General features: G+C 38.7%; 1 protein-coding gene across 1 annotated transcript; it reads right to left on the bottom strand.

Moving 5' to 3' along the window:
* Positions 1-935: 935 nt before the first annotated feature.
* On the bottom strand, positions 936-6892 carry LOC140931060 (universal stress protein Slr1101-like). Its single transcript, XM_073380798.1, has 4 exons — positions 6750-6892; positions 3815-3904; positions 3418-3521; positions 936-2746 (listed from the first exon to the last, which is right to left on the bottom strand). Exons 1-4 carry the CDS (start codon positions 6826-6828, stop codon positions 2540-2542), a joined length of 480 nt encoding a protein of 159 aa, XP_073236899.1. The 5' UTR covers positions 6829-6892; the 3' UTR covers positions 936-2539.
* Positions 6893-12146: the final 5254 nt, after the last annotated feature.

The following is a 12146-nucleotide window of genomic DNA, read 5'->3' as shown; positions in this document are numbered from 1 at the left end:
ATGTCTGCACATTCACTTTTATCTATTGAGCAAAAACGCCCAGAAATCGCAAGCACGTGCACGACATAAAACATGGGGAAAAGGTAAGGTATTCTGCTATTTTAACTTCCAAATAACGATCGCTAAAAATCCCGATATTAAAATTATAAGTCAATCTTTAGATTGGGGTAAGTGTGTTGAGAATACAAGACTGCACTAACCACAATAGTTTCACTATTCTATAATCCATATCCAGTTTCCATAAAAATCAAGATACAAGCTCATATTAAGTTTAACTTAAGGCCCGGCCATGTTCACCAAAATTCCTTGGTGCATGCTCGGACGGGCTTCTCTTTCTGCAGACCATGTTGTTAAACAGGTTGCTTGAAATACAACCCTAAATGAATCACGTTTGTGATAAAGACATATCTTAAAATTTACGCTCGTTTTATTAGCATCGTTTACATAGTTAAATAAATTGCCTTGGAAACAAATATTGGTATCTCTGTTTCTCTGCTCGCCGACTCATTATCGCTATCCCGAGAAAAGTTGAGGGAACGTGGCCCTTTACTATAGCAAACAATTGTACAATATTTAATCTGACAAGATGAATTTCAGAACGGAGAATAACTTATTTCCCTAATCATAGCCTGCAGTGAAACTTGTTGAAAAAACTAGAAACTTGTTAAAATTCGTTGGCGTTGGCCCACCGTTTTGGAAGCAAGTAAAATGGATAGGAGAGGGGGGGGGGGGAAAGGTATTTTTCCCTCTCCTTAAACCCATTGCACCCCTCTCCCAGCTTCTTGGAATCATTTTTGCCTCGCCACAACCTTGGGTGAGTTTCATCTTCCAAAATGGCGATAGAGTAACTCGCCCATCAAAACTACGAAACTCTCTCCTTATGGTCACTACTACATTACATTGGTGTGGTAAGTAATTATACAAGCCAAATGAAGTTGGTTTGAAAACTTGTATTTGTATTCAAAGTCGTACTCGCAGTCCAATCTTAAGGTCCCTAATTATACACTAACGCAATAATAAATGTTGCCTCTATACAGGGCTGTCACATAAGGCTGGGGGTTGGGGATTCCCTCCAGCTACTAGATAACAAAGGGAAAATAAAACCAAAAGAACTCACTAGCGGTTCTATTCCCCGATTTCTAATTGCATTTATAAAATACCTAAAATAGTACGCGCATTCTGATTGGTTAAAAACCTTCGGTTATTTATTTATTTATTTATTTATTTTCATAGAAAACGTACAGTTATTTTATAAAAGTAATAGACCACACTTTCTATGGGTTTACCGGCGTGATAACCCACGCGGGATGTTGGGAGAACACTCAGAGAACACTTCGGCTCGTGATTTACAAGCTTTTCTCGCGTATGTGATGTGAAATCTTAGTGACAGCCTTGTCTTTATGAAATAATTCTCTTCCGCAGTGAATCCCAGTGGAATTTCAAACAAAGTAACCATGCAAGATATGATGGGAAGAGAGAAAATGCATTTCTAACCCTTCCCATTCTCCCTGGCCCCTTCTTTCCCCTCCACCCACCCTAACCTCCTAGTGGCACAAGAAGGTCCATGTAAAGGGAGAGAGATAAAATTGATTGAACTTTAAAGCCTGGGTTATTTGTTTACTATTTCAAAGACGGTAACACTAAAACCAGTGCTTGTGTTAAATCAAAACAATAAATATATATATTCTCATCTGAAATTTCCCTCTGTTTTCTATTCCACAAATATGCATTCATAAACATCTGAAAAGAGTTTTATATATATAGTTTTCTAGGGTAGCATCACACCGATCACACCGCTTGAAATGGATTAACACACAACCCAAGCCTGCGAACTAACTCTCTGTTTGAGAATATTGTGAGAGTTGAGAGGTCCTGCCAGGAGGGGGGGGTCCCATGTTGCCTGTCTGAATTTTAAAATGTCTCGTGTCAGTGTTTATAAATGCTTGTCGCTTATTGTCGGCTTTGCCATCACTGTCACAATTTGGCCGAGGGAGGTTGTCTCTTGTCGCGATTTCATTTTACCCCGTGTCACTTGTTGGAATTTACTCTGGCAGGGCCTCAGTTGAGTGTCTCCTTCCTCCTAGTGATTCTCATAATTTATGTAGACTCTGCTTGCAGGCTGAAAAAATCAATTCTCTAAACAATAAACAATGTTTCCCAAAAGGGAACAAACATTTAACATTCTCTCTTTTTTCTAGGATGTAGACAAGAATCTCCAGAACAAATATATTATTTATCATTAATCTAGTTCATTGATGATGTTGTTGCTTTTTTTTTTCAAGATTCTTTCACTTTGCAACAGACCAATGAAATTTAGAACAGAAGGTAGTGAAATTGAAAGCCCATTCAGTATTAGAATTTCCTTGGGTTGGGTATGGTCACAATATTGTGAGCCTGCAGGACTTCTGAAGAAAAGGGAGGTTGGGCATGTGGTGGGGAATTTTCTGGAGCAACAGATCAAATGCATTTACATTTTCTCAGAACTAATACTGTCGATAACAAATACATGTAAACTTCATTAGAGTGTTCTTTGTTTGATTCATGACTTTGCTGCTGGGGGTACTACACAGACAGGACACTGCGAGTGGTGGACCACATAATCACTAACACTACCAAGTATTGTACGTCGAGCTGCGCTTTGTCCACGGTTTCCAGTGACGATGAGGTCAACTTTTCCATTAGAAGCTTCTGTACATATTACATTGCCAGCAGGTTTGCCAACCACAAGAATAATTTCATAATGTAACTACATGTTAGAAAAGAAATGACAAAATAGATCAGATGAGAGCTGTGTTACAAAGACCCATCCACAATCAATTGCCACAAAATTTTCCCTCCAAATTGGTCTTACAAAAGGACAAATTTGTACTCCCTATCAAATGAACCTGGCAGTTTATTTAGTTAAATGAAAAATTTGAGAAATAGTTCACTACCACAAGCTTAGCAGTCTCTGCTGATCAGCGGTCAAACTCCCAAGTGAAGGCTCACATGGAACGATGTTGCTGTACACAGCTAGGATTGTTGAGTCTTTTTCTTGAGTGGTTTTTATAGCAGTTATGTTTGTGCAGAGCAGTTTGAAGCAGTTGTGTTTAGCATTTCCCCACTCTCCCTTAGTACCCTTTATGTCTCCTTGCACTGATTCATCAGTATGACAGGTTCCTGGAATGGGGGCCCATAGCTGGCTTGCAGGAATTTGCCAGTCACTGGGACAGAATCTATGTAGGGGCTGGCTGGCCTGGATACCCCAGGCAGCCAACTTCCATTTAGCAAGGCAACTGGTTAATTTAAACTAGCTCATTCCTCAGGTTGCTCTGTACAGTCAAAAATTTAATATTATTGAGAACTTGAAAATCCTTAACTGATGAAATATGAAATACTTATGATTGATCATATTTAAATCAAATTCTGGTTTACAACCTTAAGTGTTTTACATCTTTCCTCGTATGCCCTCATCATCTCTTTTGCTTGTTCTCTTAACTCACCCACCATCTGGCTCCACTCCTCATAGTAAGCAAAGACAACTATGATAAAAGGAAAATGGTACATTTTACACATTGTTTTATTCAATTTCAGCATTATCCTGAGATTAAAAATGATTTGAAATCAATCTTGCAGCTATATTTACTGGCCTTCTTCAGGAAAATTAAGAAAATAGCCACAGAAAAATCGCATGATGCTGTCTGTGACCATGGCTGGAGGCATTGACTGTTAGACCTCAGTTAGCCCCAACTCTCTAAGCCAAAATAAAAATAACAATTTGGCAATCTTAGCTGAGAAAGGTTCAAGTATTTATCATTAATTACATGTAACTTACAAGGTCCTGAGGAGTATGGAAGAGGTGGAATTTCAAAAGCATGAAGAACCAGTAATGAATCCTCCTTACAATATATGTTCTTCAAATAGACTGCAAATGATAAGAAAAGATTATTAATAGTTGAAGGCATCGGTGGAACAAGGGCACATCTGACAAATTAGGGCTTTTTATTTATTAATACATTCTTTCTCAGAAAAGAAAGGCAAACCAGTGGAAAAACTTGCTGAATTTTATTGACTCCAGGTCAGAACAAGTCTATATGCAAAAGTCCAGCAATGTTTTTGAACCATTTCAATTTTTGACCAAATATATTATTCACCAACAAAATGCAATGTGAGCAATAAAGACCACACTCCAGTTTTAAGTGAATTATTTTAAGATTAAGTGCACCTTTTTTTAACCATAACCTTTGTTCCAGAGGAATTTCGTGCACTGTTTCATGGATAAATCAGTTCAAAATGAAAGATCAGTGAGTATAGGAAACACAAACCGTACACAAAAAATTCTTTACGGAAAAAAATCAAACTATTGAAGAAAATTCTCAGTTAATCCAAGATATCTGCCAGAACTACATAAGCCATGTCTAACTCCCTCACTCATTTCTTACTAAAATGTTATTCTTTGAGCTCTTTATTCACATATATCATTAAATATTTAACACTTATTCACCTGAGTGACAGTGGCCAGTGGTGCAAAGTTACTGAGCCACAAAGTGGCCAGGTAAATAACCACCACTAGCCACTGACACTGAGGTGAATAATATTGTATTAGTACATACTAAAACAGAGAGATAATTCAGCAAAAAATGATGATTTTTAACTCATTTATTGCTGCCAACGATAACAAATTTGGCATGCAATTGACCAAACAGCTGTTACATTTTCTTGCCAATAAATAAAGCATTTGAGGGCATTTGTTTCGCTGTTGCAGGGTCATTTCTTCAAAAAGAATTGTCACTTCTCTCTTTATTTGAAACCATTGTGTAAAAAAACATTTAATTTGCTTTTGAAGTTATTAATGACCATACAGCTAAATAAAGTAACTCAACAATTAATTGGCATATTTTGTAAACAAAGAACTTTTTCATCGGTTTCATCGATGAATCCAGGTTAAACAGACAAAGCTTTACCTGTAAAAAATGCCAACCGAATTTCATTGCCTTCTTCATGTTTTTCCAGAACAGCTTCTTCATTTAGTTGTAAAATTTCTTTGTTTGTTACGGTAGCAAACCAGGTAGCCATTTTTCCCATAACTTACGCAAGTTTGGTGTTGTTTGAAAGTAATAGCACTGGATAGCCCGAGTTTGAGTAGCCAATCAGAGCACATGAAAAGCACTATCCACTGTTTTAGTTTATACTAAGGATAAAATAATAGCTTATTATTTATCTTTGATCTGAACATTAGCCCAAGCAGCAAGGGGCCCACATGCCTGATCAGGTCCACAAGACCAGAGTTTACCCCTATTTCCGCAACATGAAGCACCCATGTTCTTAGACAAGTTTTTTAGAATTCTGGACTTTCTTACCCCCTAGACACCCATCCCAAGGATTTAGTACTGCAATAACCCCTCCTCCCACCCCAGCCTGGTCATTCAGTCACGGGTAGAAATGATCCAGTGGACTTCAACATTGTTATTCAGGAGGAGTATTTGTAGTTCCCAGTGCTTTCAAGAGCTTTCTCCTTGAACTAAACATAGAAAATTATGTCCTATTATCTTAATGTTTTTGTCCAACATGGTAGGATTATTATTCACATCCCCTTGATGGGATATTCAGGGTTCCTAAATTTTTGGCCAAAAAATTTAAGGACTTTTCAACAACTTTCAAGGACATATTTCCCATTTTTCAACAACTCTCTTCAGTGCAAAAGAGAGGCTTGAATCTATGTCTTTTTTAGCTCTTCTGCAACATGACCAATTTTATCCTGAAGGTCTTTCTGTGTTTGCTCCTTTTCCTTTGGATTGAATAAAGTTAGCACTGAAATTCAAGGACTTTCCACCACCAACTGTTATTTTCAAGGACTTCCAAGGCCTTGAATGTTTATTTAAATTCAAGGACTTTCAAAGTGCATGCAAACCCTCCATATTAGTCCCAGGGGTTGATGGTTGCCCGCTTGCTAGGGGAAACTACAAATCTCCCAGTTGGGCAACTAAAATTTCAATGAACATTATATGTTAACAACTAATATTATTCAGTTCTTACTTTTTGTGTAGTCTGAATGAAATATAATTATCATGTCAATGTAAGAATAGAAAACTATTTATCTCAGTACAATCAAAGCTGTAATATGGAGGGCCATATAAGGCAGTCGCAGAATTTGTCTGTCGTACTTTATAAATTAAAAAACACCAAGTTTAGTATCTCAGGCCCTTTCTAATGGAATAACCCCCAACCCCCTCCCCAAGAAAAAAGGTTAAAATACTTTTTAGGCTAAATAAGCCTTGGACCCGGTTTAATATCGGCTAATGTGAAGAACGGCATCTGAACCGGGCCTAACTTTACTACTGGGATGAAAATGTAGGATATTTGCATTTTTGCAGAATCAAATTTCTAACGACATCGAGAGGTTTTGACTGAAATTCTTAAAATGTTAATTTATAAGCTTATAGGTTAATGTAATCACGAGATGGCGTGAAGTCTACTATAAAAATACTCAGACCAAATTTTACAACACCAACTAAATACAATTCTGATCGGTCATGGAACTTTTTGTCCAATTTCACATTCCAAGCGATCTAATTTAGGCGGCTCGCAACATCTTCCGTTATATAAGGCCGAGCTAAATAGTGTTTTATACTGAAAACATGTTTATGCTCTCTACAACGCAGGCATTACCACAGTCACGAACAATTTGTGACGTATGGCCCGTTGCCAGACCCAAAGTTTTTTAGATCAATAGAAAATATTTTCTCCCTATATATTTTCACCCTACTCACATTCGAATGCTCGATCACTATGCTCGCTGCCATCTACTGCAATGAGGACTTTCCTACCGTTTGTTGTCTTCTCCGCCATTGCACTCTTGTTTAACGTGGCAGAGCTGTGAACTGGTACCTGTCGGAGCCTGCTATCGGTCACGCACAGCGGGGAGTATGTAAGAACGTGCGATATTCCATGTATCGGTGCGTTTCTGGGTGCGTTTCGTGCATGCTGGATAGCCAACCTAGTCAACCTAGTCAACCTCGCTAGCGATTTTGTTGTGACGTGCACGCAATTGTCGCTGCCAAAGCGCGCACGAAGAGCGCGCATCTCTGAGCCACAAAAAAACTTCCATCCCTACATCACTATTGAAAAGAGCGGTGAGGCAACTCTTTACTTTGGAATAACTGAACTACAGTCGAAACTCCACTAACGGCCACGTCTCTAGACTACGAGTAGTCCCCCATTTTTCCTCAAGGATAGTAGAGCGGGCGAAACGCGAGCGTGCGTGAAAATCACCCCACGCGAGAAAAGGCTCTCCCCGCCGCGTGTCGCCTTTTCTCGCGTGGGGTGATTTTCACGCACGCTCGCGTTTCGCCCGCTCTACTATCCTTGAGGAAAAATGGGGGACTACTCGTAGTCTACCACGTCTCCATAACGGCCACTTCTTTCAGCTTCTTTTTGTCCCGGCGGACAGTCCAAACATTGACTCTTGTTTAAGCCTCTCAACAACGGCAGCGGCCACTAAATCGTGTCCACGTGGCTCGAGTTTATGAGAAAGAGGACCACCGTACGACCCCGGAACTGTTTCTCATCATCAAAGAATCTTGGCTTTTACAGGGACCTTGGAGAGGGAGGGCCAGAGGGTCTTTTGCCCCCCTCCCCCTCCCCCTCTTCCCACTCATGCACCACTTACCTGGTTTATTCTACAATGGTTCTATAGTCATTCACATGCTCACATCTTTGTAAACTTTGCAAACGTCTCTTAGTTTTTTCCTTTTATTTAAAACTTTTAGCTAACGCCTTGCGCCAATTGTTTTTAAGAGACGGTAAGATTATTGACTGTGATAAATTACTTGCACAGTTTCTATGTAGAAACAATTTGCTTTTGGATCAAAGTTTCTCCGAATTATTGGTTTCTTGAGGCCCTTTTTAAGCTGTTTTTCGCCATCAATGTTTCAGACAGTTATGATTCCTAAGAAGAAAAGAACGGAAACATGAATCGAAGGAGCCCCAAGACGACTTTTTTCCGCGAAAACGTCCATTGAAAAACTGTTGTGCGGTGTCCTCAGTTGCGGCTTAACCGCGACAACGAGGCGCAACTTGTCAATGGAGATGAAAGCTATTTTAGACCCCATGTTTTATTACATCCTAAATATTTTGAGATTGGAACAATTTTACCTTTTCACTTTTTTTCAAGTGGGTAGTTTAAATTTCTTGTGCAGGCTGTGGCCTGACTGTTAGGTAAAAATAATCGGTCAAAAATATCAAAACATTACTTTTAAAAAGCAGGCGGAAATCACGAAGTGTTTTACAACTAAAACTGAATGAATTGAGTGAAATTTCTATGGATAGCAAATGTATAAAAAGAACTTAAGTAATTATCACTGAATTGGAATAAGTCAAGAAATAGGAATAAAATTAAGAATAATGTACGTGCTAAAATTTGTGCTAAGTAGCAAATCGAAACTACGGCTTTTGGCCTTGTTGTACAAGCCACGCCACTTCAGTTTAAGCAATATGCATACATCTGCAGCTCAGAATAGAGTTGTCTAATGTCCCCGTTTTCAGAGCAAAAGATATACGAATATTATCATTAGACCAGTTACTATAATTATGAAATGAGATGACTGGACTTTGTTAAAATGTTACCAGTCAGCGAAAATAGTGATAGAGTCAGTTCTACTGAGCATCGCATTGCCGCTATTCACGTAGATGTCAAGAGTAAGTTGATTAGGTTCCATCCAGTCGCAAACGTTCAGCATAGATTCAATTTCAGAAATAAGTTTCTAGGAGAAATTAAAAGCAGTATCATCAAACTCGGGAACAATCGGCAATTCATTCACAAAATATTATAAACAGCAGTGTCACCAAAAAAGAGCCCTGGGGACCTCAGACGGATACTGCAGCTTGGTTAGTCTATGCATTGCCACAACAGGTATAAAAGTTGGCTAATTTGTTCTTTATTTACCCATGACTAATATACAAATCACGTTTACAGCAAGTAATATTTAATTGATTTAATTAATTATAACCAATTGAAAAATTAACTCCATCTACAAACGCCTGCTTGCAAAGCAGTGTTAACCCTGAGCCACTGGCTTTGGGGTTTCCTAACTCCCCTCAGTGACTTTTCTTATAATTGGTTGACATAAACGCCCTAAATGGGTGTGATAATAAAGCCTTTAACCTTTTTACGTATCTTCTTGTCACTTTTCTCTGCAGTGCGGTTGAACAGTGCTAATAGAGAACTTAAGAACCACGACGACGACTTTGTCGACGGCGACCGGAAGTGAGATACAGTGCACTGCGCAAGCGCGGTTAACAAATTTCGTCGTCGTGGTGTCGTCGACGACGCCAAACACAGTAGAATCACGTCGTCCTGCAATCCACAAGCTTCGGCAGGTATAACTCCCTGTTTTTAAGCGATTTTTCAAGGGCTTTGTATTTTTTCACCTCGTAAATCCAGGTATCCTTTCTTTTTTCTCCTAACAAGCGATGTTGATTGAAAATTTGACTGATGAATTTGTGTTTACTTCGAAGACAACACTGAGCTGTGCAGGCCGAGCGAGCGAACTCGTAAGTGACAAATTTATTTGAACGTATTTAGGTCAGGCAAATCATATATCTTTAATATAGAGGAAATGAACTTCATATGGAAAACAGCTATCGCATCGGAATGTCTCTTTTTCCAAATCTAAACTATGACAGACACTCGGACTCGGTCATGTCATTCAGGTTGAAAGTTGAATAACCTTCGTACGGAAAGCAGAGATTTTTCCATTCGAAAAGGTCTGACAACACTAAAAATTCTTCATCGTCAATGAAAGTGGACGTACGGCTTATAAAATAAGATCTTGCATCGTCTTAAATGACGCCTTTGCGAAAAAAACTTTGTTGCGAACGAACATCACAGTCTACATGTTTGTTTACATTCAGTGTCGTCGTCGTCGACCTACCGATCGACTGCATCTTAAGTTTCCTTTTTCCCGCCGAAACTGACGTTCTCGTTCCAGTCCTTTCCCAGTCAACAGACGTCGTCGTCGTGAACTTTGTCGTGGTTCTTAAGTTCCCTAATAGCGGAGCTCCACGCGCGCGCGAAGCCCCATTGCTAAGTAAATCTACCCATTCCAGAAAATTTGGTAATCACGTGACCGTACACCGACCGCCGACCGTCCGTCCGCACCACAGGAAAACCAATGTTTACTCTCACATTTTAGCTAGTTTGGGAGCCCAAGAGAAAACTAATTTCACATCAATGTTGTGATCAATTGACAGCTGTCAAAACAGGGCATCCGCTGACCAGTATCACCTGACCGTAGCGCGGGCTCAAGTGTCGACCCATCGAGGTCGAGTATTTTTTTGAACTTATCCGCTGACAAATTACCAGTTTGAAATGATCGCAGGTTCAAGTTTATTTTTTCCAAGGATTCATATCAAATATGCTGTGTTTATGTAAATATGGCCCCGCACTATTAGAATTTTGATTTCAAACTGACTTCGGAAGCGAAAATTCAGCCAGTTTTTTTAAAAGTACAGGCGGGGATGACCTTATCTTACCATGGTCACGCGTTGGTCACGCTCTACGTCCAATTTTTATACTCTGATTGGTCAAAATTTGACAGGTGAGTTCATGCGAAAAAATTATGCAGCATCTTGAAAATAGTTTACTTTGACAGCTGAAGCTGAAGAGTTTTGTGTCAACTTGTGATGTTTTTAAAAGTCTTTTTCTTCTGGATGTACAAAATGAAATACAGCTTCTATCAAGAGTCTTCTGTTATTCATGGCTGGTTTGTTTACTGGGTTTTTGGTTGAGGAACGCGTCGCTTGTCAAAATTTGGTAATTCGGTTTCGGATGGCATCGTTTTCGTTTTTCACCTTGCTTAATGTTTAAGAGGGTTTAAAAGTCTCAAGCAACTGTGGCCTTCCTTGATAGCTTTCAGGAACTGAATCTCGAATGGTAAGCCTGAGTAACTATTGTATTTGATGTTTGTTTTTGTTATATCTAATTTCATGAAGTCTTGCACATTCACGCTGACAGTTTATGCGGCAAGTTTATGCACGTTTGTAGCCGTAGTTTGAGTCAATGATCTGACCTAGTATCAGGTTTGAACGGTTTGATATAAGCTTACAGAACTTTAAAAAGCCTTCAGATATATTTGCTCACCACAGATAGAAAGAAAACGTTCCGAAGAATATTTAGTTATAAATTTTGGCTGTAGAAAGAAAACTTTGAGCGATTTTCTTGCTTCGAGGAGTTCACCTTGGAAAACAGTAAACACCCGCGCCGGGAAGCCGGCTTATAAAGCTTTACGCCGAGACTCAGGATTTTTAGAGACGCTTTAATACTTGTCTTCATGAATGAAAATTGTTATCTCTGTAAATGTTTCACCGAATTATATTTCTTTTTTTGATTGTTAGTAGTCTCTCTTGCAATTTTAATCGCTTGTCTGTGCCGTTTGTTTTCATCGTTCATGAACATCGCTTGCAGGAGTACTTAAAAATGTCGCGCGTATCAAACGCTTTATAAGATTACACATCGTTATAACTGAAACCATTAAATAACAAAAAATAATAATAATAAATTCGCTATTATGTTGAAGCGTAACTCTATTAAAGTTCATTCAAACACTCGACCACACTGACAGCTCGCACTATAGAAACGAGAACCGGCTAGCCATATGGGTGATTTTGGAAATTTTTGAACGGTTTCGCTTTACGATTGATCGTCCTGAATATTGACTGAGTGCAATTTGTCTTGAAAAATTGTGAAATACTGCATTCTGTCCGAGGTCTGTATGATAAATAGTACTGTTTCACCTCAAATGTGATGTATAAAAATTATAAAAGGTTGGTTTAAACACCCCCAGATTTGTTGGCAAGAATTTGTAAAGTAAACCTGTCGAACGCAAAAAAATTCGGGGTGATTTGTTTTCCAATAATTGTTTTCGAGGCCTAATCTACTGTGATCTTGAATGTGATCGAAGATGTTTGCTATTTTTTGGGTGTACATATAAGGTTATCAATTCGATGCAAGATGTTTCACTCTAAAATAACTTAGCCTTTCCCTCAAAAGTCACATGAATGTGCCCTTAAGTTAAATGATTTGTGGATTAAAAGTTTATTTTTTGATTTAAATTATAAATTTATTAATTGGAGCTTCGCTTTTAGCTCTGGCTAAATCTATATATTAC

The sequence above is a fragment of the Porites lutea genome, chromosome 3, assembly GCF_958299795.1.
Source record: "Porites lutea chromosome 3, jaPorLute2.1, whole genome shotgun sequence".
NCBI classification, from domain to species: domain Eukaryota; kingdom Metazoa; phylum Cnidaria; class Anthozoa; order Scleractinia; family Poritidae; genus Porites; species Porites lutea.
This window is presented reverse-complemented; position numbering and strand designations above follow the sequence as displayed.

What these genes read in the sequence shown, in the direction of transcription:
- LOC140931060 (XM_073380798.1), bottom strand. Translation starts at nt 6,828, where the DNA reads ATGGCGGAGAAGACAACAAACGGTAGGAAAGTCCTCATTGCAGTAGAT. An exon ending in TAGTGATCGAGCATTCGAAT is followed by an intron (nt 3,905 to 6,749) that starts GTGAGTAGGGTG and finishes TATCATTTGCAG; the next exon opens with TCTATTTGAAGAACATATAT. An exon ending in AAAGATGTAAAACACTTAAG is followed by an intron (nt 2,747 to 3,417) that starts GTTGTAAACCAG and finishes TCTAACATGTAG; the next exon opens with TTACATTATGAAATTATTCT.